This window comes from Myripristis murdjan, chromosome 14 (genome assembly GCF_902150065.1).
Source record: "Myripristis murdjan chromosome 14, fMyrMur1.1, whole genome shotgun sequence".
Lineage (NCBI taxonomy): Eukaryota > Metazoa > Chordata > Actinopteri > Holocentriformes > Holocentridae > Myripristis > Myripristis murdjan.
The window spans coordinates 4,679,657-4,706,056 of NC_043993.1; the positions used below are offsets into that span (position 1 = coordinate 4,679,657).

The 26,400-nt window shown below is 39.9% G+C and overlaps 1 protein-coding gene across 1 annotated transcript in view; it reads right to left on the minus strand.

Annotated features, from left to right (window-relative positions):
- The window catches only part of LOC115371373 (glucokinase-like), a 49,447-nt gene extending 24,854 nt beyond the window's left edge, over positions 1-24,593 (minus strand). The window contains exons 1-7 of the mRNA XM_030068714.1: positions 24,342-24,593; positions 20,374-20,490; positions 8,322-8,484; positions 7,577-7,725; positions 6,559-6,678; positions 5,067-5,162; positions 2,016-2,115 (exon numbers count right to left, since the gene is read on the minus strand). Of these exons, the coding sequence (XP_029924574.1) occupies positions 2,016-2,115; positions 5,067-5,162; positions 6,559-6,678; positions 7,577-7,725; positions 8,322-8,484; positions 20,374-20,490 (745 nt within the window). The 5' untranslated portion in view covers positions 24,342-24,593. The remainder of the gene's footprint in view (positions 1-2,015; positions 2,116-5,066; positions 5,163-6,558; positions 6,679-7,576; positions 7,726-8,321; positions 8,485-20,373; positions 20,491-24,341) is intronic.
- Between the last annotated feature and the right edge of the window lie 1,807 nt (positions 24,594-26,400).

A 26,400-nucleotide genomic window follows, 5' to 3' on the forward strand; every position in this document is an offset into this window, starting at 1 on the left:
AACTCAAAAGTGGAGATTTTTGCAGTGTAGCCAATCTCATTATTGTCTGTACTCCACCACCTTCTCTCTCTCTCCATCTCTCTCTCTCTATCTCTTACACACACACACACACACACACATACAGAGGAAAGGCGTAATCATTTCCAGAGGGAGATCATTTGTTTCATATTCCAGTGAATTTTCAAACCAAGCTAATTACAGCCAAGCTAGGACACTATAGACTGCCACAGCAAAATACTAATTATATTTAATATGGCCCAGCTGTATGAACAGTATCAACAGCCTGCTCCCGTATATTGGGCAAAACACATTATTTCTCTTATATAAGCAGCCACTGTAACAGTAAGGACCAATAATAGCTCAGAGGGCTCCATTCCTGTGATTATGAGGAAGAAGGTGACACCACAGCACAGTAAATGACACCCTCAGGGCTGTAAAAGGCAGACAGACAAAAACAGATGAAATGTATATGGCTCTGTCCCTCTCCGCTCTTTGTGTGACTGGACTGTGAAACACAGGTGCAGCATCTTTTGGGGAAAAAAGATAACTACATCTATCTGAAATCTGGAGTTACTGGCTACTTTGCAGAAGAAGCTTTTCCATGCAAAACTGATAATCAAATGTACTGCATTATTAGAGTGTAAACTAGCCAACAGGATTTGGAGTTGTTTTTTTTGTTTGTTTGTTTAACATGAAATACTACTATACTTTTACTGAACCAACATTTTGAATTGACTTTTATTTTTAATGGAATATATTTCCATCAAGGCAATGATATTTTTATTTATCTATTTATTTCAGCAAAAGGATTTGAGGACTTTTTCCAACACTGTCAATAAGTGCAAGCTCTTTGCCTTTGCCATTTTCACTCACAGACAAAAGAAAACACTTTGGTTGCATCATGCAAATCTTGGAGGCTGTGTTTGACTGAAGTTAGTTGTTTCGGAATTTATTTGGTTTCCTATCATATTGTATCATGTAATATTATACTCAGTGTTGTGGTAGTAAATATAGAGGAGAGAAAACAAGGAGATCTGATCAGTGATCATGGCAAACAGCTACCAGTGTGAAAAAGTTAGGTGGTTTCACCTTCCTCTACAGCCCTGATTTGTATTTTTATGTATTTTGTATTTTATTTGTTTGTATTGCATTGCATTGTATTGTATCATGTCGTATCATAGTGCATCATATCATATCGCTTTGCATTGTATCGTATTGGATCGTATCGTACCATAGTGCATCATATCCTACTGAATTGTATTGTATCGCATCGTATTGCATTGTATCACATCGTATTGGAACATATGGAATCACATCCTGTGGAACTGGGACATACTATTGTGTTGTATCACATAACATGAATTGCATTGTATTGCATTGTGCCACACTGTGTTGTTTCATCAAAGCCTTACTTTACCTATCAAGAGAGAACCGCCACCATTGGCTGCCAAGAGGTAAAAAAAAAAAAAAAAAAAAAAAAAAAAAAGCAAAAACAAAAACAGTGCAGTACAGTCTTTTGGCCATCGGGGGCAGTGCTCAGCAGTTACTAAACAGAGTAGAATATATAGGAATGTATGGGGCTAAATGCTATAAAATGATAACAACATTTGTTTCCAAATATCTATCATCATCATATCCACTGTTACAAATATTTATAATGAAGACTATAATGAAGGGTGGTTGTAAAATCATGTCAGTTTCAGAGGGTTTCCACTTGAATTGAGGGTGTGTGTTGCTGGCTGCAAAACTAGGGGAGAAAAAAATCCCCTAAATGGTTCCAGAGTTCATTCATGTAAGCAAATTGTATTACTCCATACAGTATCATATTAGATGACATATCTTTTATTGTTGCCATATAACACTGCATTATATTATTTTGTATTGTATTGTATCACATGTTATTCTATCGAATTGCATAACCTCATTTTGAATTGCACTGTGCTGTGTTTGTGTGTGTGTGTGTGTGTGTGTGTGTGTGTGTGTGTGTATGTGCACAGCTGGGTGCTGCTGGTTACCAATGATCATGCCGATCTCACAGCTCTGGTCCCTGTAGCCACAACTCATCATCGTCCCCACCGTGTCATTCACCATGGCAACCGAGCCAATGTCATAGTCCTGAGAGACAGAGAGAATTAATGACATGCTCTATCTACTAATCATCCTTAAAGTGCATATGTACATATCAGGAAATCAGAATTACATCCGTCTTATAAAGTACCCATTTCCCCTCCTTTTAAATTTCAATGATTTTTAAATATTTAATTGTTTATCTTTTGAAATGTTTATGTGTGTATTTGTTGGACCATTGGCTGCAAGAAAAAAAAAATCCTGTATTTGGACACAATTCAGCTCAGTTCAGTTCAAAATACAAAATTAAAGTGAAAATGAAAAGCTTAAAGGACCATACCAGTGATTCTGCATGTTTAGTGTAATATCTGTAAAATGTATAAACTTCATGTTTCTGCCAGTGTTCTCTCAAAGCAAGTATTTTATAATTCCAATATCATTTTTATTCCATTTTATCCTACCATTTATCCAGAGTGAAACATTCCCTCCACCAGGGAAAATAGTCCCTGGGAAATGTTTGCTTTACACAGCCAGTTTATGAATGGTGACAGAAGCAGAACATTATACATTTGAAAACCAAGGGATTTTGATGACAGGTTATGAAATCTTCAGTAACTGAGTGATTTGCTGAATGGTTTGCTGACATGTAAACTGTGGGGAAATTATAGTAAATGGGCCAAACATTCACAATCACTGTGATGGTCCTTAATATTAGCCAACATTCTATCAAATAAACCAGCTAAGGTTAGTGCACATTTGATAACCTTAACCCTGACCTTTTCCCAACCTTAAAGGAATACTCCAATGTTTTGGCCGAAATCCCCTTTTTTCCAACTTACTCAATCCACATGACACATTGTGCAAATAACACAGCTTCACTGTTGCTGTAAGGCTTATTTTTACACTTTGACGGAGCCAGGCTAACGACTCCCATAGACTTCAAGTCTTTATGCTAAGCAAACAGGAAATGCTACCAATAGGAGCTGAACAAACAACCTATGTGGTCATATTGGGTTGGAAGACTTATGGCCTTTGCACACAGGGTCTGTATTTTTCATCCAACATTGTCGCACGTTTAAAAATAAATACGACCTCATGTTGTGTCAATCACATTTTCACACCGACTCCCACACTTTACACTGACATCAAAGTTTTTGGAACAAGTTGGATTCTTTGAGCTTTTTCACAACACACTTCATAAATTGATGGAACAATTTAACAGACACTGTGTGCCTGAACTGGGCACTGAGGCAGCTCAGCCATCACTCACAACTGGAGCTGCTGGGAAACACTGAGCCTGTCAGCTCTGTGTGACGAGCAGACTGATGTAGATTATCAAACAGGGTGCATTGTTCGGCTTTGGAGTCTGCAGCCTCCTTAGAAGTGAAATGTAGCCAAACCTTGGAGCGTTTTGCCTTCGGCATCTTCATTGATCCTCTCACTATCAGTTCTGATCAACAAGTGTGTGGTGTAGTGGCACTGACGTCACGTTCAACAACCGCAAGTTGACGCCGGAATAATCAGGGGGCGGCACCGGAATGAGGCACCGAAATTTTCGTTCTTATTCGGTCTCATTACTACCGTTTACGTCGGAACCGTCGGTGCTCTGGATGTCTCAGTGTCTTGAGGCTGTGAGGATCTGCTCATCCAGCTGAAAGGCTGAGCTCCGTGGAAACAGAGGTGAAGCCATTCAGTGTCTGTGGTGATCACCTGGTGTGCACGTGGCACACTTTGGATCATCTACCAACCTCCTCACTGCTCCTGAGGCTTTCTCAGGATTGGATGGAACCCATGTTTTCTTTTTGTCTCATACTGCGAATTTTGCAATGAATACAATAATAAAAAAGCGTTGGGCTCAGTGTGCAAAGTTTATGTGCGTAATAATTTTTTATGGGATGCTGGACTTAAAAAAATACATATGAAAAGTACTTGATGTGCAAAGGCCTTCAGTGTTTTAAGACAAGATTTAAAAGATGACCATAGTCGCGGTTACATAGTCAATATTTCTTGGAAATCATTCTGATTAGAGATTCCAGCTTCACTGTTTACATGGAGGCTAAATAAGGTGATCTGATAAGATGTGTGTTTACATGTCCCAAAGCATTTAACCAGAAATTTAATAGAATTTTTTTAACATGCGCAAACTTGTTCCGCCTGCTGGGAGGCTGCTAATCTGCTGCAAATATGAATATAATGCAGGCTAGGTCATGTTGGCCAGTGGTGGCGCCCTCATCAGGTTGTTCATCAGACTGTAAAAATGAAGCCTGGCTGGCTGGTTTTAGCCTTGTAACAGGCAGCCGTCAAACTTTCCCAGCAGCTTTTTGATTCGCTCGCTGGTTTGAACGACTCGTGGTTTCCAGCCTTTCCACCACGGAGGCGTTCAACAATCCTTTAAAGATTTAATCTTTCCAATAAAAAAGGTGTTATCAGCCACAGACCAGTTGTGGTTTGCCGCTGTGTTTCTGTCCCTCCTGGAGACTTGTCCTGTCACCTGATGTTCCCCCCATGTCGGTCAAACATGAGCAGAAATAACAAATTTATTCCAACCAGAGAGAAACCATCAGATGAAGAGTTTAGGCTCTAATATTGTCCTATTGAATGGATTATCACAGGTTCATATCACCCCATTCAACCCAGCTGAAAATTCCTTCCGACTGGGCCAGATCGTTCCAGTCTCTTCCAACTGAAGTGGTTATGTGTGGCATTTTTATTGTGATTGGATTATTGTTCTAATGATTATTATTGGAATATTAGGGCCCATGTAAAAACAGCTCCTGAGCCTCATGTTGTCAGGTAGGGCGCTCCACAGTCTAACAGCACATACATACTGCACCACAAACCTTTAGTTAGGTCAAATCAAATCAGTGTATTTGTATAGCCATGTGTATTGCGCATTTCATACAGAAGCTGATTCAAAATGCTTCACACAAACAAATAAAATATACCAACATTAACAAGCAGTAAGCATGGGCTCAGCATCATTGTCACGTCAAACTCACCCCTCTCCTGTGGATGGCCTCTCTCAGTAGCCTCACCACATCTTCTCCCTCCACCCCGGAGCAGTTGAAGCCTTTTGTCCAGCGAATCAGGACGCTCTGGAGCAGAAAAGATGAGGATATTTCGATATGAACAGGATGGAAAAAAAAAAAAAACAGGAAAATGAAAATGTGTCAGAGAGCTCTTTGATCTCTGAGTTTACAATCCAGCAGGATATATTTGGTATCTTTGGAAACGCTTAGATCTGCAGTGGAATTTAAAATAAAGCTCTGTGGGTTTGAACAAAGCTTGAACATGAAACATGCATTATGTATATGCAAAATGTGGCGGTAGAGAGCTGTGCAAAGGCCACGCACAGAGAGTGACACCATAAACAATACTCATATTATGTGGTGACGGCTCTCAACTGAGCTCTGACTGGCACCAGAGAGAAACACTGGATGATGCGCTATGAAGGGAAAACACTGGAAACATCAATTCTGAAACGCTTTACCTTGAGAAAAAATACTGTTCATAGTGCATTCATCATTCAGGCAGTAAATAATCTGCCAGTGGGATGAGATAATCCCACTTGTTCCTGATGCTGATCAACTTGTTTCCAGAATTTTCTTGAATCAAGTGTCATATTCTTGATCCTGGTAGCTGATCTGCCTTATTCTGCCTTGTTTCAACAGATTTAAGATTTAAGGTGTTAAGACTGAATGTGGGACTATGGCTTGTTAGGATGGAGATTTTTTTTTTTTTTTTTTTTTTTTTTTTTTTTGCAATGAGACTAGGTGGATTAAGAGCATCTGGCTCCAGACCTCCACTGTCAGGCTTCTTCGTTGGTTATTCCCACAGTGCAATGGTCTTCTTCATTGGTGGTTATTTTAATTGCAGTTTACTTATGCTGTCTGGACATTGCAGCCATTAGCACGTTTTTTTTTTTTTTTTTTTTTTCAGCAGGCTAATTTTAGAGTTTTTTTGGGTTTTTTTTTTTTTTTTTTTTTTTTTGCAGTGATACATCTTGAAAATGAAAATTGCTCAAACTTTTTTTTTTTTTTAACAATCCCCCTTCAAGAAATACAAATATACACCCTCTGAATATAATGAAATACTAACACAAAGTGGTGGTTAATGAAATATGAAGTTGCCTTTTTTTTCACATAACTTTTATCTTAGGGAATGTGACGCGACAATTCATTTAACTGCTGACATGTTGGAGTGACTTTCTGACTGCCTGATGCCAGACTTTTTAGTGTTTCCTTCGTTTTGGAAGGAAACACTTTATCTACCAAACTAACAAACCATCAAAGCGACTCCAACCAAAACACAAGAGACAAAGCTAAAGTGAACTGAGGCTGAGCTGGAGACTGCAGGCTCGCCCGTCCTCTCTCTCCCAGCCGGCCGAGGCACAAAGACACAAGCACGGCCTTTTCTAAATGACTCCATTGTTCAGTGTGTGTGTGCGCATGCGTGCATGTGTGTGTGAGAGTGTGCATGTGTGCAAGTGACCTTGTCGATGTCTAACTGCTCGCAGGGGAAGGAGAAGGTGAAGCCCAGAGGAAGAGTTTGGCCCTTCAATTCGTGAGAGTCCAGGAACTCGGCCAGACAGGCAGCGATGTGATCAAACAGCTGGACAGACAGACAGAGAGACAGACAGATAGAGAGACAGACATACTGTCTATATTTCATATTTCTTCTTTATCTTCATATTGTACATATTCCTCTTTCATTCTTGTGTCTCAGTAAGTCTGCTTCAAACAGCCTGATGTTTCCATTATGTATTTTTTCATCCAAACACACAAAATATTCAGTTTTATACATTTAACCTTATAAAGCCTGAACTATGAAAGAATTGGCAGAAAATTCCAATTTTTTTGAAATTGAACCCTTTATTTAGTCCTATAACAAAAAAAAAAAAATATATATATATATATATATATGAAAAAATAAAAATAAAAAAATATGTTATTACACGACCTTTCTGGTGTATGATATATGATATGTACTTGAAGTGCCAATGTTATGGTCCAGGGTGAACAGGGGAAGTGTTCAAAGGTATACAACAGTATTTTGGTCAAGTATTGATTAAACTGAAAACGAAAAACGGAATTGAAAATGTGTATCATATAGGATACAAATGGCTTTATAGGGTTAAGTAACTCATATCTGTCTCCTATTCTTTCTCTCTTTTTATTTTTATTTTCTGTTTTCCTGTATCCTGTTGTCCTGCTTCACTGGTCACAGCTGTTTAGTTAAAGGTGCACGACGTGAAGTTGCTGAGGGTTTTAATTCTAGGTGGGGACTCTTTGGGATTCAGCTAACAGACACATGGAATAAACACATTATCGGTTTGTAAGTCTGGCCGGACGATGAGACATCCTCATCCTCTGCAACACATTCAGTTCATGTCATTGTTTTTTAGTGTAAACAAGTGACACTTTCATTTCAGTCATCTATAAGGAAACAGGCTGTTTTTTTTGGTGTGCAGAAAGTACATGAATTACTCTACACACACACACACACACACCTTTTCTCCGTGTCCTAGCATGATCTCCTGCGGGATGGCACAGATCTGGCTGTCCATCTTCACGACTCTCTGCTCATCCTCCAGGATGCGAACGTGCAGCACCCGGAAGTTCGTGCCGCCCAGATCCAACGCCAGGAAGTCACCTTTCTCTGCGAGGGTGAGCGCATCAGCCCAGTAAAACACAATGACCTGTCTATCAGTCTGCTGGTGTGTGTGTGTGTGTGTGCGTGTGTGTGTGAGTGTCTGTCATGGCTTCCAGTGAACAATGGCCATGACCTCTGACCCCTCTGCTTTATTTTGAAATGTACTTTTAATGAAAACCCCTGACACTTCTTAATTCAATTTACTATATATAAATATGTTTTATTTTTAATTAAATTTAATCTCATATTATTGTGCACCATTTACATTATTATTGTTGTTGTTTTTGTTGTTGTCATCATCATCATCATCATCATCATTATCATTAATATTATGCTTTTGTTTTATTTATTTATTTATTTATTTATTTATTCTTCCTCCCTTTTTTCTTTGGCATTTTGCACTAAAGAGACAGTAACTTTTAAAAAATGATTCTTACAGACCTACAAAAAATCAAATCAGCACATACAAACATATAAGACTAATACTTGAGAACTGCTTGAAACTTGAGATGCCAAACACACAAAGCAAACCGCTGGGAGGCTGCTGATGTCATGTGATGTCATGTGATGTCACCTGATGAAACATGAGCAGGTGTGCTTACCTGTGCCATCCGGCGTCGCTCTGACGAAGGTGGGCAGCATCTTGACGGGCGCGCGATGGTGAGTGTGTTTGCCCAAACCTCTGATCATGTCCTTTTTCAGCCGAGTGGAAACACTCTGCAGAGTGCTGACTGACAGACGGAAAGGCTGCAGACACTCGTCTACCTGAGAGAGAGACAGAGAGAAAGAGAGAGAGAGAGAGAGAGAGAGAGAGCGAGAGAGCGAGAGAGAGAGTTAGTATAGGATGTTTTGGAAAAGTATCCAACCATAATGGAAAAATACTCCATTAAAAGAAATCCCTGCATTCAAAATGTCATTACAGTAAAGGTATGGCAGTATTACCACAAAAATCTATGAAAAGTATGAAACGTGTGAAAAGTGATAGTAGTGACTGTGAAGGACGGTTCCTCTCAGTGTTAAATTCTTGCTGCATTAGCCTGTAAGCAGTATTTTAATGTTGTGACTGCTCCATGTCCTGCTGGCTGGTTTGCACTCTCACAATGCAGCACATCTGATGTTTCACATGGAAAAAGTTTATTAACTTCTTTCCACCTCCTGAGGTGACTGGAGGAAACTAATGTTTCTGTGTGAATCTCTCTATAATGTAGGAGTAGCTGCTTTATTTGGAATAGCATTCCTTGAACACATAGTTACAAACATCAATAGAGCTGTACACACTGCAGAAAATCTCCATCTCAGTGCCATAGTCAGTGCTAAAATCTTTTTTTTTTCTTCAAACAAGGAAAAACAACTGCTTGTGGAATGAGATCATCCCACTTATTACCAATGCTGCTTAATTTGTTTCACTTGCGTTTTTTCTGGGAACAAGCATAAATATGTGGAGACAAGGCAGAGCAAGGCAGATCATCCCACTGGGATCAAGAAAATGATGCTTGCTTGAATAAAATTCTGGAAATAAGTTATTTAGCATCGGAAAAAAGTGGGATTATCTCATCCCACTGGCAGATTATTTTTCTTACCTTGTTTGAAGAGACAAAACACAACTGTAACACTGAATATGAGATTAAATGACCTGTCAAGATGGAGATGGAGATTTGCATAAGGAAGATGAAAGTCAAAGGGCCATGAGTTTCAGAGCTGAAGAGGGGGAATGAGCAAACAAACTGCACTCTTGGGTCACATATGAAAAAATCCACAGGCGTTTCTGTCCATCCTCCCACTGTGAGGCGACAAGTCATCATTGATCCACAAGATGGCGGTGTTGTAATCGTTTCCTAAATCATCCTCACCATGGGCCATGAGCCTGACACACTCAAAACCTGAATGGACCGCATGAAAACACTGTATCTCAAATGGTCAGACCATAACAGGCATTTACCATCAGTACCATCAGCACTGTACTTAATGAGTATTTATGATTAGGATAACAAGTATTTTCTATTAGTATAATCAGTGATCTATTTACTATTAGTATTGTGTATTTACTATTAGTATAATGGATACTTATATTACTAGTATAATGAGTATGATTGGTATAATGACTATTAGCATGAGTACTGTATTTCCTATTAGTACAACGAGCATTATTTGTCTGATGATTATTGTATTTACAATCAGTATAACAGGTGTCTGTACTTTGATAATAAATATTTCCTTTGATACTGAGTGTGAGGAGCAGCTGTGGTTGTTCATGTGTTGTGGTTTTAATACATTTACAGTCAGTAGTTTTAATTTTGCAAATGCACATGTTTACGCCAGTAGTTTATGAAATGCTGTCCATGTAGCATCAGATTAAAGATCAGAAAAACTGACAAGCTGTTTCAGTTCCCAGCAAACAGGCAGCCAGCAGAGAGGAGAAGAGGAACCAGCCGGCAGCAGTTTGTCAAGTTTATTTTGTCTTTTCTAATTTTCCCACTTCAGATGATCCGGTCTGAGCTCTGCGCTCGTGACCCTCTAGAATCATGTGTGTAGCGCTGCTCTCTTTTCTAAAAACTAACTCAGCCACTTTTGCTAACTATACATTCAAAATCCCGCACTTTTGCCGCAAGAGATTTTCACTTGTACTTTTACTCATGCACTCTCCACCTCTGAGATGCAGCCACTTTTAGTATCTGAATTCATAACAGAAAAAGAAGAGGTGAGAATTTTCTTACTTCAGAAAGAACAGCCTTCTAAATCTATCATCTTAGGCCCGATCCCCTCACCTTCATCTCACTACATCCTGATAGCTACGAACCTGATGTATCACACACTTAGATTTATGCATATGCTTGTAAATATTGTATGGTTTTGGTTTTCTCCTGTTCTCTTGGTTGTGCATATGTGTTTGTCAACTGTTCATAATGATGCTACCTTGCTGTAAAAAAAAAAAATGTCCCTAACAATGGACAATAAATTTGTAATAATAGTAAGAAAAAAACGGTAACAAGTATGTCTACTGCTCTTTTAAGCCAGTGCAGTGGCTTGTTGGCAGGTACCCTGATAAAGACATTTCACTGTTGAAATGCTGGTAATTAAAGTCTGGAGCAAAATGGAGGATGCAGAATTTTTTTTTTTTTTTTTTTTACTCATTGTAAAGAAAGGAAGGCTCGAATGCTCTTCCTGCTAACATACAGGCAGACATAACTGTACTCTTTGATTATTAAATGGAAAAAAAGTGCGTGTGTGTGTGTGTGTGTGTGTGTGTGTGTGTGTGCCCTTTCCCCTCTTTTAACAAATGCTCAGCCTATGCCAATTATCAGAGGAAACTTTGCACAGGAAAAGGCCTGGTGCTGCTTGTGAGCTCCCAAAGCTCCAGACTGACATAATACAACATCAATACACAATGTCATAGTGGCTATAAAGTGAATGTTTATGTCAAGTTTTCTGTAACTGAGAGAAAACGTTCATGCTGCTAGCGTTATTGCAATCTGTTTTATCCAGCAGGGTTTTATAAGCTCCAAGAGCGCAGACAGTTTACATGAATAGAGGAACATGTAAACCTCCAACTGCAGAGCAAACATGAAGACAATCACCAAAAACAAGAGGTTGATACAACAATAATAATAACAATATAATGATTCCATAACTGATTCCATTAGTGGAATCATGGCTGCATAGCACACTCTTATACATTATAGATTACACATCATCTGTGCATGTGTCAGAGCAAAGTGTTTTATTGCTTCTTCTCTCATACTTTTTTTTTTTTTTTTTTTTTGCAGGAAGAGGCGTGCCGTTGTTTGTTGGCCACCTCAACACATTACAGTTCTCTGGAGATGCAGCCACAATGAACACTGATGGCTGATCTTTTCCTGTTCCTTTAAGGTTGGAAAAACATGGCACTATTTTTTTTTTTTTAAACTATACTGTAAAGCTGCTACCGTGACATACCTGGCCTTATCACGCCTCTACAGTTTGGACTGAACCACAATAGATGTCTTTTGCTGCATTTTTTTTTTTGCATTTGGCTCATTTAGGTTCATGTTGCCAAATTATGAGCAAGGGCCTGTAAACAAAAGCCACAATGACTCACCAAGAGTTTGTTTTGCAACCTGTCATGGTGCCAGTGTGAGCATCAGCACAGACTTTACTTTTTCCTCTTCAAGGCTTTCTAAGGAATTGCTATCATCACAGTCTACAGTCACTTTCTGAAAACACGCAGTGCCATGGAGGTCTATGGAAAAGCTGCCTTGTCGCTCTGAACAACAACAAGCTTTTTTGAGAAAATAGTTGGTGACATAATAAATTCACCTCGTTCCCCATCATGCCCATATTCGTCATGGCTAGATAATTCCAGACAGTGCCGTGATGAGTCACGGCACTGTCTGCCGCCCAGGGCGGCATTTTTTCATGTCACGTGGGCGGCGGCACGAGCACAAAAAAAAACAAACAAACAAAAAAAAAACATTGCAAAGCAGTTTTCTATTACCGTATACATCTGAATATAATATTTTATTTATTTATTTATTTATTTTTTCCATTGAAAATGCCCAGAAAAAACGCCCTTGTCTAATATTGGGGGTCTAAGCAAATACACATGTATTGTACTTGCATATGTAAACCAGTAGGTAGGCTTGCCTGATGCCGCGATTACCGGTGAATGGCTGCATTCCGCAGTCACTAATCAGCCATGTTGTCTGTGTAATTGTCCGTTGTGCTGCTGCAGCCACCTATGAACAAAAGTTGATTTATAATGAAAGGTATATATGGCAGTATGTGTGCAGTATGTGATGCCGGCTGGTGCCACGGCCGGCTCGCCTGATGGCGGTCGATGGCTTTTTTAGTCCAAACAAAAAAATACCTTGGGTTCCGGGTAGGATTAGTAACACAGAAGGGCGCAAAGCAGTAATTTCGCCCAGGGCAGCAACATGGGCAGAACCGCCACAGGTGTGAAGAAGACAGCTTCAGAGTTGCTGTAAGGTTTATTTTTTCACTCTGACAGAGCCAGGCTAATGACTCCCATAGACTTCAAGTTTTTATGCTAAGCTTAACATCTTTTCCATGCAGTTAGAAAAGGAGGAGAGAACACACTTCTAACTGCATTCTTTTAAAGGGGCATTACACTAAACTGAAGTGAGGACCCTGTAGACTCAACTGACACATGTGGAATACGCACGTAATATGATGGTAGAGTCTACGTGGTTCTCATTGTCACACTTTTTCCACATTTTTGCAAGTTGAGGCTAAACGGTCCTCACTTCCACTGACCATCTGCAGTTTTTTATGGTGCAGCTTTTATTGTGAAATTTGGAACTGACAAAAAAGTAGAACCAACAAAGTAGAAGCAGGTTCCTTTTCTCATCTTTGCTGACTGAGCTTTTATTGTGAAAGGTTCCACAATCTGTCATTGATCAATTGTTGGCTGTGAAGGATGTGATTTAAAATGCAGTGAAGTATAAAACTCAAGCAAAAAATGGACTGAAGTAAAAAGTAAAATGACTTGAAAAAACACTCAAAAAGTACAAGTACACAAAAAAGCTACTCCATTACATTAATGTGAGTAAATGTAATTAGTTACTTCCACCTCTTAGCACTTCACACTGGGCTTGCTGTGCATCCGTGTGCAATGACAATAAAGGCTATTTGGCTGTTTGATTTGATTTGTGAACGTGCCTCTAGGTGGTGAACAGTGCTTATACTAAGCTAACAATGGCTCGCATTTGTATTTTTTTTAAACAACTTAAAAACTGACCACAGTACACCTCAGGGAGTCTAGACATGAATAAGACAGCAGTCGTCAAAAGCAACAAGAGTCACTATTAGCTCTGCACGCAGCTTGAAGGGAAACGTTTTAAATGCCATTCATTTTCACACTGGACTGGAGAAACAGGACGGATCCAGAATCCCTGACTGGACATTAAAACTGCTGTCTGTGTCATTCTGGCATCGCTCTCATGTGATCAAACTGAACTAAAGTAATAAAAAGTGCATGGGGTGTGTTATGTGGACACAGCCCTGTGCGCCGTGCAGATAACTTGTGTTGGCACTGCCTGTGAAATGTGTTTGGGCAGGCAGCATGTGTGTGTGTGTGTGTGCGCCACACATCGAGCTCCTGCAGGTCGAGTCCCTGCACATCCTGGTTCCCATACAGACGCACAACAGACCCTGTGTATTAGCAAATATCATCTGTGGCGGGCCGCTCGGGTTTCTCAGCGACGTCCACGCCCGCTGAGCGTCTGAGCCGAGGTGAAATACCTCAGACAAGTTTGGACAGCTCTCCACATCTTTATTCTTAATCCCTGTCAGATAGTCCCACCAAAAATTTGTTTATAAGAAAGTTTACTTTCCTGGCAAGCTGTGTTGTTATTCTGCTGCTGTGTGTAGGAGTTCTTACTGGGAAACTGCACCCATTGGAGGACAACAGCAACAGCAACACTGCAAACCCTCCCACTTGTCTCCAACACTAATCAACTTGTTGAATGAATGAATGAATGAATCAAGAGTCATTTTCTTGATCCCAGTGGGCCGATCTGCCTTATTCTGCCTTTTTGTTTCAACACATTTATACTGGTTCCCAGGAAACAGTTCCTAAAATAAACTGCACTGGAAACAAGTGGGATTATCTCATCCCACTGACAGATTTTTTTTTTTTTTTTTTTTTAACTTGGTATTAAAAAAAATAATACAAATTTAACATGGATTATGAGACTAAATGACTTGTTAGGATGGAGTTTTCTTTTCGCAGTGAAGATATGTTTTTGCGGTGAATCTCTCAGTGAGGACTGGCAATGCAATGTAGAATACGCACTCTGTGTAACATAGAATTAGTAATGTTAGGACAAACCTACATTACTAATTCTAAGTAATTTTATAATCCTTCATGGCGTCTCAGATCCTCTGCTGCTGGTTTTTTTTTTTTTTTTTTTGTATATACAAATTATCACATAAATAGGAAAATCTGCAGCTCAGCCTTATTTAACTATACACCAAAATGATGGCATTCCCTTCCCAAGACTACAGGAGATGCAGGCTCTGTGAACTTTTTGAAACCACATTTGAAAATTTATTGATTACATATCACGCCTCATTTGTCTTATTCTATTATTCCACTGTTTTATATATTTTACTGCTTTTATGTCCTCCCTGTTTTACTTTTTTGTCTTCCTTTGTTTCAACATATATTTCTATATCTTAATTTGTTTTATCTCTATCTTTTCTGTTGACATGTGTTTTTTACTGCCTCTGCTGTTTGCTTTTCAGTTGATTGCTGGGTTTTAATCACACAGTATTTGCACTTCTTTTAAATTGCCTGTTTAATCCTCTCGTTTTTTCACTTTACTGTGAAGCACTTTGACCTCAATGTGAAAGCACAGCACTAACACACATTTGCAGCAGTAACGCAGCCAATAATGGGCACATCAGCTCTATTACTTTGCACTGGATAAAATAATCACCGAGCTGTGATCCATGTTTCTCGGCTGCAGCAGTGTAACATCCCCCTGTGAGTTATTTAGGGAGAACAATCACCTTTCCTCCAGTGTCTGCAGAGGCAAAGAACGGCTGGGCTTGCAACTATTTTTTAAGTGCTGTTACCATGAGATCAGACGAGTTAATTATTTCATCATTTTGAGAGAACAGAGCTCAACTGCTCCTCAGAAAGAGTCAACCTCATCTGTTTTGTCTACTGGCAGCAGAGTCACATCTACCTGCTGTGTGACGCACAGGTATTTGGATGTCACTCCACAACTTCATACCGATTGCTGTCCTTTCCTCAAAAGCTGAGGTTGTAAATATCTAGGGAATTACATCATCAACTCCACTGCAACCACGAGTTTTGTTAAATGCCACCGAACTTTGTTTTAAATTATAGTGGAGATCCGGATGTTTCCAAAGATCCCAAACATGTGCCGCTGAATTACAAAGGAATGTGTCTAAAAATGATGCCCAAGACATGTGGATCTTTTCTTTTCATTTCCTGATGAAATGCTGCAGCCATAAAACAATGACTTGTCTTGGCTTTCAGTGTTTCACTCAATAAAAGTGTGATGGAGCTTCAGTGAAGCTGCAGCCAACAGCGACACAACATGGATGGGACATTTTGGTGCAATCTGGCGAAAAATTTTCTCTAACTTCGAAGCAGCTTAAGGTGATGTTTACAGGAAAATTGGAGTTCAAGGGGTTCATTTATCTCAAGAAAACAAAGCTCATTTCCTCATGGAATTTGATGTCACGGTTCCATTTTCTTTTCATCATGGCATTTTATTTCATGGTGAACAACACCAGCCGGAGATGATACGTTCTGAGGCAGCCGAGGAGATTTGGAGTGTAAGCCTGTGTGTGCGTTGATGTTTGTGGTCACGTTCAGCCCGGCCTCCACAGAGAGGAAACAGCTGGAGAGAAGAAAACTGCACCCAGAGTGGCTGCACGCTCTGCACCGTCTCCTCCCCCAGCAGAAAACTCAGGCTGGACTCGGGTCACAGCAATTTGTTGTGAACCTTTTCTGTAGTTTCTGTAAGTTTCTGTGCTTTTAGATATCAGGCCTACTTGCAAAGTTCTTGATGCACTTTGGGTGCTTCCTTCAGTGCAGAGTTAAACTCTTCACTAAACCCTGTTAAATTGTGTGTGTGGCACACACACAGTTACAATAAGGTACAGTGAAGCAGTATTTAACAGGCACGGTAACACCTAATCAAATTTTATGGAGTAGCTAATGATTAATTAATTGTTCATGGGTATCTTTATAATGGTCTTTAACATAATGCATAGCGCTCCATTACGTCTGAATAATGCACTGAACGGCACTTAACCAATAATAAATCATTATTTTATGATTTATTATTATTATTACACACTAAGTAGTTTCTGTGTCTCCTCAAGTAAAGCGGTGCACCATACGCTGTTGTTAGTGATCACTAAATCATTACTTCATGATGTCTGCCAAAGTAATAATAACAGCAGCATCAACAGTAATAAGATTTTCATTAAAATCCTTTAACAAAGTGGATTATTGTGCTTTATGCTATTCAAGGCCACTTGCCAGCCAGAGTTCATTTTGAGAAATTTCATGTCATTTTAGTTCTTGAATAAGTAAAAGAGGACCATCACTTCCATCACGACCACAAAGGGCAACACGATTAAATCATTAATTAACAAAAATTGCTCAGTTTTTTTGTCAACCAGTGTTTGGTTGGTTATAAAAGAATGTATCATAAAAGTATCATTAAATTTGAATTTATTGTTTAGCAGTCGTCTTTTTCCAGATACTTCCATGTTATTTACCTCCAAGTCAGACTACTTTTGGGAAATTACTAGATTCCTTGCGTTCGATTTTGGATGTTGGGCATGAATGCGGCTCTTTACAAGTCAGAAGATGGAATTACAGTAAACACCACATGACATGGACATTGCACAGATGTGTACTATACAGTGATGCAATTTTTTAAATTTAAAGTAAAATTTGACCCAGACCATGGTCTAAATGCAAACAATGACTTTGTAGAAAATGGACCTCAGTTACAGTAGAACATAACCCATGTTGTGTGATATGTAGGGTTGTGTGTGACAAGAATCTAATATTAAAAAAAAAAAAAAAAACAGGGATGATTTGATATATTACTGAATGATGAGGTGTTGTATCTGAGCAGCAGGAAATATTCCCAGCAGCCTTTGTATTGACTTGGCATCACGCTCAAGTCACCAAGTACCAGCATCAGTGCTGGTGCATTCCTGCCTTTTTTTTTTTTTTTTTTTTTTTTTCTTGTGGTGAAACAACGCTGCAGCTCATGGCATTTTTTCATTTAGTGTGCAAATAAACATTCTTGCCTCTCTCCTCGTCCGTTTCATGAGTTGCAGTAATTTTCCAGAGGCATGTCTGCTCAGGCCTCCTGTCTGCCGCTCGCTCTGGTTGGTAGGTTTGCCTGTCTTGCCCCTACACGCTGGTTCCTGTTTCCAATTGGTGGGCGGGGCCAGCCTCATTCCTCAATCATGACTGTGACGGTTTGCATCACTAAAGGGACACGCTGTGCAGTTTACATTACTGTGACATGGATTATTAAAGGCTTATGCTGTCTATTTCACCTTATTTGGCAAAGTGGATTATGAGAGTGAATCATGCATTTTATGTTGCTACACAGAGTGGGTTAATATGGGATATGTCATGCATTTTACATTCTTCCATAATGAGGATTATTAAAATAATGCATCATGCATTTTGCTGCATGGACGTTTACTGTAATTTTAGGGATTTTTAAAGGGATGTGTCACACATTATGTTATTATACAAAGCAGATGGGTTTACTTTATATATATTATATATATTATGTATATTTTTTTGCCCATTTATGTGTTTTAATTGGCTATTGTCGTCTAAGATTGATTGACAGATTCATTCTTGTCTTGCTGAACTATCTAGAGTTATATGAACTGAGTGAAGCATCTCCTTAAACTTGCAGGATTTGCACCTGGTTGCTAATTTTACCTCTGCTATTTCAGCCTGACACCAACCATAAAGACACTGGTACTTGTGTTCAAGCAGATTTGGTCCAACTGTCTGTGTCTGGGTTTTGCTTGAATGAGACAGAAGGAGACACAAGAGAGGAAGTTTGATGGTGTAAGTCTGCATCAGGTCACATGTCCTTCTGTTTTGAGTCAGGTCACCCAAATGTCATGAGATGAGCACAAAATCTCAAACTGCAAATATGTGCAAGTAAGAGGAAACAAATTTTTCAACCCAAAATTCCTGGATTTCAGGGAGGGAAAAAAACAAGTACCTGTATTCAGTCGCATTAAGAAGCATTGGATCTTATATAAATACTGACAATTTTGACAAACAGTGACAAAGCAGGTTTAAATTTTCTAATGTGAGGGAAATTGTCTTCATAGTAAGCAAATATGTGTTTTTTTTTTTTTGTTTTTTTTTTTACCATGACCAAACATTTAGTATGTCATTGTGAGTTCCCATAAGAAGTGTATTAATGTGCTTTTGCTCTCGTTGTTTAAAGGCCTAACTGCGCAACTAATTTCTCCTTGTGAGATGATAAAGATGACCTTGACCTTGACCTTGACTTCAGGTGTGTTACCTCACATTACGGCTGCTTGAAAAACATCATCATGACGACCGTCTGAGAAGTTGGGCTTGACCCTTCCTGCCTGGGTTTTCCCACTTCCTCTGACCCACAGCTCAACGCTGCTGCGGCCTGAAAATCATTCCCTGACTCATTCGGCAAGAGAGTTTGGATCATTTTGTTTCATCACTGGGAGTTTTTTTTTTTCCTCTTTTCACTATGAGGGTTCAGGTCAGGGGGTGTAGCTTTGGTTTTCTGTAACATGTGGGCCTATAAATCCCTTTGAGTCTGTGACAGCGATTACAGAGTCTAAATCAACTTGAACTTCTGCAAAACAGAGGAACACTTCCCTGTGGATGATGTAGGCTACTTTTTTTTAGAAAATTGCTGACAGTAAAGTCATCTCTTAAGTTTCTACTATTGTTTCTCATTCCTCAATCGAGGCTCTGACACTGTGTGAACGACATGTGAACCCATGATTCAGACACACAGTCTCTGGTGCTTTCCTAATTTCAGAATCTCACAGCAGAAACAAAGACTTGCTGAAATCCTGCAGCTTGTTCACAGCCACACACCGCCACAGGTGTGTGGAATGAACCGAGCTATGAATCACAGCGATGAACAGTAAATACCTGGATGTCAGTGAAATAAAGGCTCTTGCACAATCACACACAATTGCAGTCACATTGCAGCCTCTCTCACTTTGATGCCTGATATAAAAAGCTCATTTAGGTTGAACATTTGACCAGTGGTGTTTAGTTAAGTTTAGTTCCTGATCACACAAATTCCTCCAGTCTACACACTGTAGTATGGATTGTCTTACTATGATCATTAAGTCAAGACAAGTCAATTTTATTTATATAGCCCAATATCAAAATCACAGATTTGTCTCAAGGGGCTTTACAGGAATACAACATCCTCTGTCCTTAGACCCTCACATCGGATGAGGAACAGCTCCCTAAAAAAAAAAAAAAACTTTAACAGGGAGAAGAAAACTGTGTGTATGTGTATGTGTGTGTGTGAGTGTGTATCTGTCTGTGACTAACATCAGAAACTACTGGGTCTGTCAGCCTAATCTTTTTTGTGCACAGTTACGACTGAATGACGAAGAACTTCTTGTGGTTGCAGTGATTCAGAACACACAGCTGACACACACAGGGACAGAGACAAAGAGAGGTGTGTGACCCTTGTGTGGGACAGATTGAGCAGGGTGTGTGTGAGTGTGTGTGTGTGAGAGAGAGAGCATCAGCGTGAGCGAGAGCGGGAGACCTTCATAGCAATTTTGAATTTTGCTATTTTAATCCATGCTCTTTTTTGTGACAAAAGCCATTCTGTGTGACTTGTGGCAAAGAGCCGCAGGTTCCAGACCACCGCCATAATGTGTGTAATAAAGTCCAACACAAGAAAAAGCTGCACTTGTGAGGCTTCGAGAATGTATGGTATATTTTCTATACTGTACTGTATTATGTTTGAATCATGCAGTAATTTCACTTGTTGTGTGTTTGACAATATAACTGACTGCTGAGTCTCTAACGAGTTTTGCTCAGCGCACCGGGTATCCCAACCGTGGCAATCCAGTGACTACAGTCTCTGTCTCAGGGAGCTGTACCTTACTGAGGATTTCTTGAGGGATGCTGTCCAGGTCTGGCACGTCCTCATCTTCACTCAGCCGGGCCTTCTTGGGTCCTGGACTGCTTTTCTTACCTTTGGCTTCTGTGGCACTCATCTGGGCAGAGGAAGGGTGAAGAAAGTGGAAAAAGTAAGTTAAGTAATATGTGACTTCTGCCAAGCTCTGACACTGACACAAACAGTGAGTTCCTATTTTCACAACAGTGTCACGTAATTGGAGATCCAGCAGAAATGTCTAGCGAAGAGGGGACACATCACTGTAACACTGGTAAAATAACATCACTTGATAATAAACTCCCATAGCTGATCCACTAACTCTTCATCTCAATTATCTGTTAAATAAAGGGCCACCCTTCGTCTCACCGAGTTAACGAGCTCTCGACTTGGCTTGATCTGCAGTGCAGTCGCCCCTCGTGCAGGCAGGGACAGGATTTTTCAGAATCAGTATCAGAAATACTTAATTATTCCCCACAGGGAAACTGGATCTGAGAATAGCGGGAACCACACCCCAAAAACAAAAAAACCCACAAGGTGAGTGACACCTGTGATAGGCTACATGGAAACACGGATGGATCTTGTGAACTGTGGAGTATTTGTTGTTTGCAGCTTAGCTCTATCGTGCAATTAGTGCTTCACAGCCCGGGGATGGGCCTTCACTAGTCAGAGTGCAGGTGAGGTCAGGAGGATGTGACAGCAAAAAAAAAAAAAAAAAAAAAAACTTGCTGAAATTTCCAGTCCTGCAAGTAAGATATATTTGTGCTAATTGCATGTGGCTAGTGTCAGCGCTGAAGAAATCCTTGAGTGGAGCTTTAGCCGCACAAACATTTCTCAAAAACTGTTCTGAAAGTAGAAATACTCTGACTGCATATGTTTACATGGACTGCAATATTGTGATATTAACCTGAATGAAACAGTACTGATCTACCTGTTACTCCTATAGATATGGTTATAGTCGGACAAAGGAAAACTGGGATTATTCCAACTTTAGTTGGGTTATTGAGGGGTATTTTAGCCATCTATAAACCTGTTTTTTTCAATTATTTAACATCCTATTTGAGCTGTGCGGCAGACTATGACACATATTGCAACCCAACTGCCTGATGGCTCGTGCTCTTTTAGTGACTGTTGCGGTCACTCTGTGGACTTGCCCTTTGGGGAAAAAAAAACAAAAAAACATCCACAACAAAAGAAAAAAAAACAACAACAACAACAACATCATTTTTGGGGTCATGTGGAAACACTGCATGCTAAATACTGTGCTGTGTTGTGCTGTGATAGGCGCCAGGCAGCCTGTTGCAACATTAGTAAAGATAAGTGTTATTAACAGATAAATAAAAAGGACATATCTTACATAGCCCTTGGTAAAGCCAGGCTAGATCAGGCAATGCCCTGTAGCATGTAAATGGGAATATGAATGGAATAGTTAGCAATTCATGTAAACAGATTAATTGGACTATTCTTATTGTAAGAGTTAATTTTGACAAGGAGGTTTGTTAAGCCATATTGACAAGGGATGTCATTTCTGTTTGCTGTATTTTAATTACTAATTGGATGGTAGCCTAATTCATTCAATTTTCAGTATTCATTGTGAGTACAGCATGAGTTAATACTATACTCAGCAGTTTTGTCCAGAGTAGTTATGACTTCCAGGTGAAGAAGTAGGCAGGAAGAGAGAGGGAGAAGGCGCAGGGCAGAGAGACTGTACAGCCACCTGTTGCTTTTTATGTGAGGAGCTCAAGTGTTTGCCTATTCATTCACACACACCTGTACACCCATGATGCTTACATTATGTAGAATAAGGCTACTATTCCGATCATTTGTGGGGCAGCGTGGCTGTGGAGGGAGAACGTCTGTCTGGTAAGTGGAAGGTTCATGGTTCAATGTTCTTTAGCAAACCTGAACGTAAATAGCAACGACTTCTTTTTTCATTCATTCATTCATCACCATGATGGCGTCCATGATGCTGGAGGGTAAGCTGGCTCGCTAGCTATCTCCCCTGGCTATCTACTGGCTAGTTTGGAATTTGAAGGTCAGCAAGGCAGAGGGAGCCATGGAAAGTGAAACAGATGATTATGTGCAGGAGGCAGAATGAGAAAGGAGGAGCAGGTTGACACAGAATACTTGGGGGAGTGAAGGTCAGTGTTTGTCTGATCACCAGCTCACACCAGCTCACACCAGTGACATTTATACTTTCAAAGTTTCAAAGTCTTTTTCTTATTCAGTCATGACCAAAGCCTTTCATTAACTTGAATCCAGTTGTTTTAGCTGCTGAAACCTGACCTTAACATGTCATTGTTGGTAAATTCTCTTCTTGATTTCATTGATCTACTTGATTTTCTTTGTTGTGTTGTTATTTCATGTGTTTTTTTTTTTTGAAAATCTTTTTTTTTTTTTTACTATAGTGTCTTTGTACACTAAGAAACTGGTGTTATTATTATGACCATGACTCAACTGAGAAAAAAGGGAACAAGTATTCAGTTTGATGGTTCTACATGGTTCTCATAATCAGATGAACTCAGTGATGGATGATAAGCTCATTCCACATTTTTTTCAGCTGAGTCTGAAGCTGAGTCCTCATTTTCACCTTATCACATGATGACCAGGTGGAAATGATGCATCCAACTGTTGTAAAACATTTGTGTCAAAAATGTTATGAGGCCACTTGGAGACATGGCACGGATGGGTTCCATTTTTAGAAATTAATAACAAGAGCTCTAGCTTTCATAACATTATAATCTCTTACTTCTTGCTTTTGACACTGGCAATCACTTTTACTTCATTTATCCAATAAATTAAAATTAAACTCTATCAAGATCATTTCTGCCTCCAACTTGCCCTGGGATCACTAAAATAAGTTCAGTGGGCGCGTCGCCCATTGTGTTCCTATTGCACCAAACCCCAATGCTCCAGCCTCTGTCTGCATGAATGAAACCTGTTACACATACCTTTTTTTAAACACATGCTCCAGCCACGCCCTGCCTCCCTTCACACACACACACACACTAGCTTGTAATGTGCTCTCTCACTCTCTGTTCTCTCTCCCCCACCTGACTGTAACTGGAAACAGATGAAGTTTGAATTCTTTTGGTATTGTGCTATTGGCCTGTTTTTCATTTCCATTCCCAACTTCCTGACTTTCTCCAGCAATATACAGATTTATCCTAATCCCTAACCGGGGGACAAGTTTCAAATGACTTGGTCTTGGTCTTTTATTGGTACATGATATAGTGTCCAAAAGCATGAGAATAATTTGGCATTTGCAACTGTTTAATACTAAAGTTGAATGGATAATCAGTTACTAAGTTTATGCATAAGCACAACCAATCAAAAAGCACAATTCAAGTGTCAGGAATTCGTGCTTTTCTGATTAATAAGAGTCTTTAAAGCGCTAAATCAAAACCTGCAGCCTCATGATCTAACAGAGGAGTCAAACAACAGCAAGTCAGACCTATAGTCACTCATCCATGTAAGAGAATCAGACCTAAAGTGGCTGCCAAACTGGTCCAGGGGTCCTGGAGTGAGGCTCCTTGGGGCCCCAAGCAAAATGAGGAAGAACTAACTTGTACTTTAATTGCAGTTTAATCTGGAGTTTAGCTTGGTGAGAGAAAAAAACGTAGGGGTGACTACTTGGATCACAGGTTTCAAGTTCCTCCCTCTCTCATGGACATTACAATTTAATCATGTCTATAAGAACATAAATCCTCTCAGATAGGTCTCCTTCAGGCTAATTCTCCTCAGGCAGGGATCTGTGATTTAACGCTTTCATCCAGTTGAAAAACAAAACAAAACAAAACAAAAACAAAAACAAAAAAACAGTAAACTTGAGGATAGTGATATTAACGAAAAACATTATTACACCCCAAAAGCGTTCATCCATAGCGTACAGATGTGTCATCGCGGTATAATCCCAGACACGTAAACTCAAACATCAGTAGTGGAGTAACTCACCTTTAGTTTACTTTGCGTCCTGCGCTGCGACGCTCCGGCCGACTGGAGGCAACTACTCCTTAAAATAAAAGTACACTAGCTCTCTTTGGGACAGTGTTTACACCCATCTGTCTGAAGACGGGAGAGGGGAGGTGTAATGTCACTGTTGCATAATAAGCCTGCGCGTTTTCTGTCGCGGCAGTCCTGGCAGGTTTCAGATGGACTCCGCTGATCTTTACGCATGACGCGCGGAGACACGAAGCAAAAAACGGCCACTTAAATGTGCCAAACCAACAGGTACGCACCAAAGCTAACACCTACCATAACGCTACCGTGTTATTATCATGTGAAAGTGGAAAAGAACCCGAAGCAGAGCTCTTGCTTGTCAGTTTTGCTGCGGCAGGTGTCCGTGCGTAACGGGGGAAGAGCCCGCCGTGCGACTCAACTGTCAAGCCCAATTGGATTTGGGAACACAGAGCCAGGAAATCGCACCAAGCGAAACAAAAAAACGCTCGTCAAAACGCCTGTGTTGTAACAAGTCGAGGTCGTAAGCCTCCAAGAGATCCTGGAGAGAGGGAGTTTCTTCACTCATTATGGCTTAATCGAGGGCTGGTGATCAGAAATATCTTTTCGGGACCCAAATTAAATGCATAAGTGAAACAAGACGTAGTGGTGTAGGTAAAATGGAATGAGGAATAGGCTACACTGAATAAAACAACACAACTTTATACTCTGAAGGGGAGTATTTCTTTAAAGTAGGAACTTCTTAACTTCTGTGGCGGGCTGACCTGCAATGTCTTGGTTAGACAATGCCTGCAACTTCCGTGGCTTATTACATGCAAATAATCAAAACCAGACGTTGACAGAAATGCGCCATTGGACATTAAAAAAACTCCTTCAAAAGCTCATTTTCGGAAGGGTTTTCCCTCAGTGCCATGCACATAGCCGTTGAAGGAGCACATGCAGTGTAGCTGCTTTACTGAGGTCTCACTGAAAGTTCTAAAATGAAATGCAGTTTGAATTTATCAAGTTTCAAAATATCAAATAGGGCCCTACTGAAGTAGTTTCTGTGTTTAGCAAAATAGTTTCATTTACATTTTTCTAGAAATTCAGGTTTCCATACAAAGTCAGAAACCAGTTTTGTGGTATTTTCTAGTAGGTCACTCAAGTTTCAGGGTTTTAGGCACAATTTCCACCATGAATGCTACTTTTCTATCAGTGATGCTCCTCTTTTGGTCTTGAAGAATTCCAGGTGAGAGTGAGGCTCCTGAGAGTTTTTCAATTAAAATGGACAATATTGTGACCAAAAATAATCATGGAGTTTAATACAAATATGGGCTGAGGTTAACAACTGTTCCTGTCGATATCTCTTCCAATTTAGTCTTTTTTTTTTCTTTATTTTTTAATCAGAAAGATTTTTTTTTTCTGCAGAGAAGTAGGCAGGTGTCTCGTGGTCTAATGCAGAGGGTTCAGTGCTCTTTGCTGAGCAGAGAGGTGAGGCAGGTTTGACCAGCCTGCAGCCCAGAGAGGGACTTCCCACAGCCTCCATCTCCTCAGGTCATCAGAGCTAACTATGCTCCTTTACACATTCTTCCAGTGTTTCTAGATGAGAGTTAACCTTATCTGGAAAAACCAGTTGTAATCAATGCCAGAGGAGTCTGCTGATTCCAGATAACGCAGAGAGAAAGGTGAGGACGTGCAGCCAGAGGGGTGTCAACTTGACAAGAGGCAAAACACAGCACTGGATCTAACTTCAGCTGATCAGCTGTTGGGCATACTGAAGGTCACATGAGACACAGTCTCATCCCAAGCTTTGACTTGATACATAAATATCTATTTTTCTATTTTTTCTATTTACAATACCAGTCATGCTCAATAACTAATATGTCCTCAATAAAAATGGTCATACATTTGATTTTTACACCCCAAGTTAAGGCAAGGCAAGGCAAGGCCAGTTTATTTGCACAGCACTTTTCAAACACAAGGCCCTTCAAAGTGCTTTGCATGAAATGTAAGAAGACATAAAAACAAGATTTAACAGGCACAGTTAAGTAAAAGCACCAGCACTGATAAACCGAGA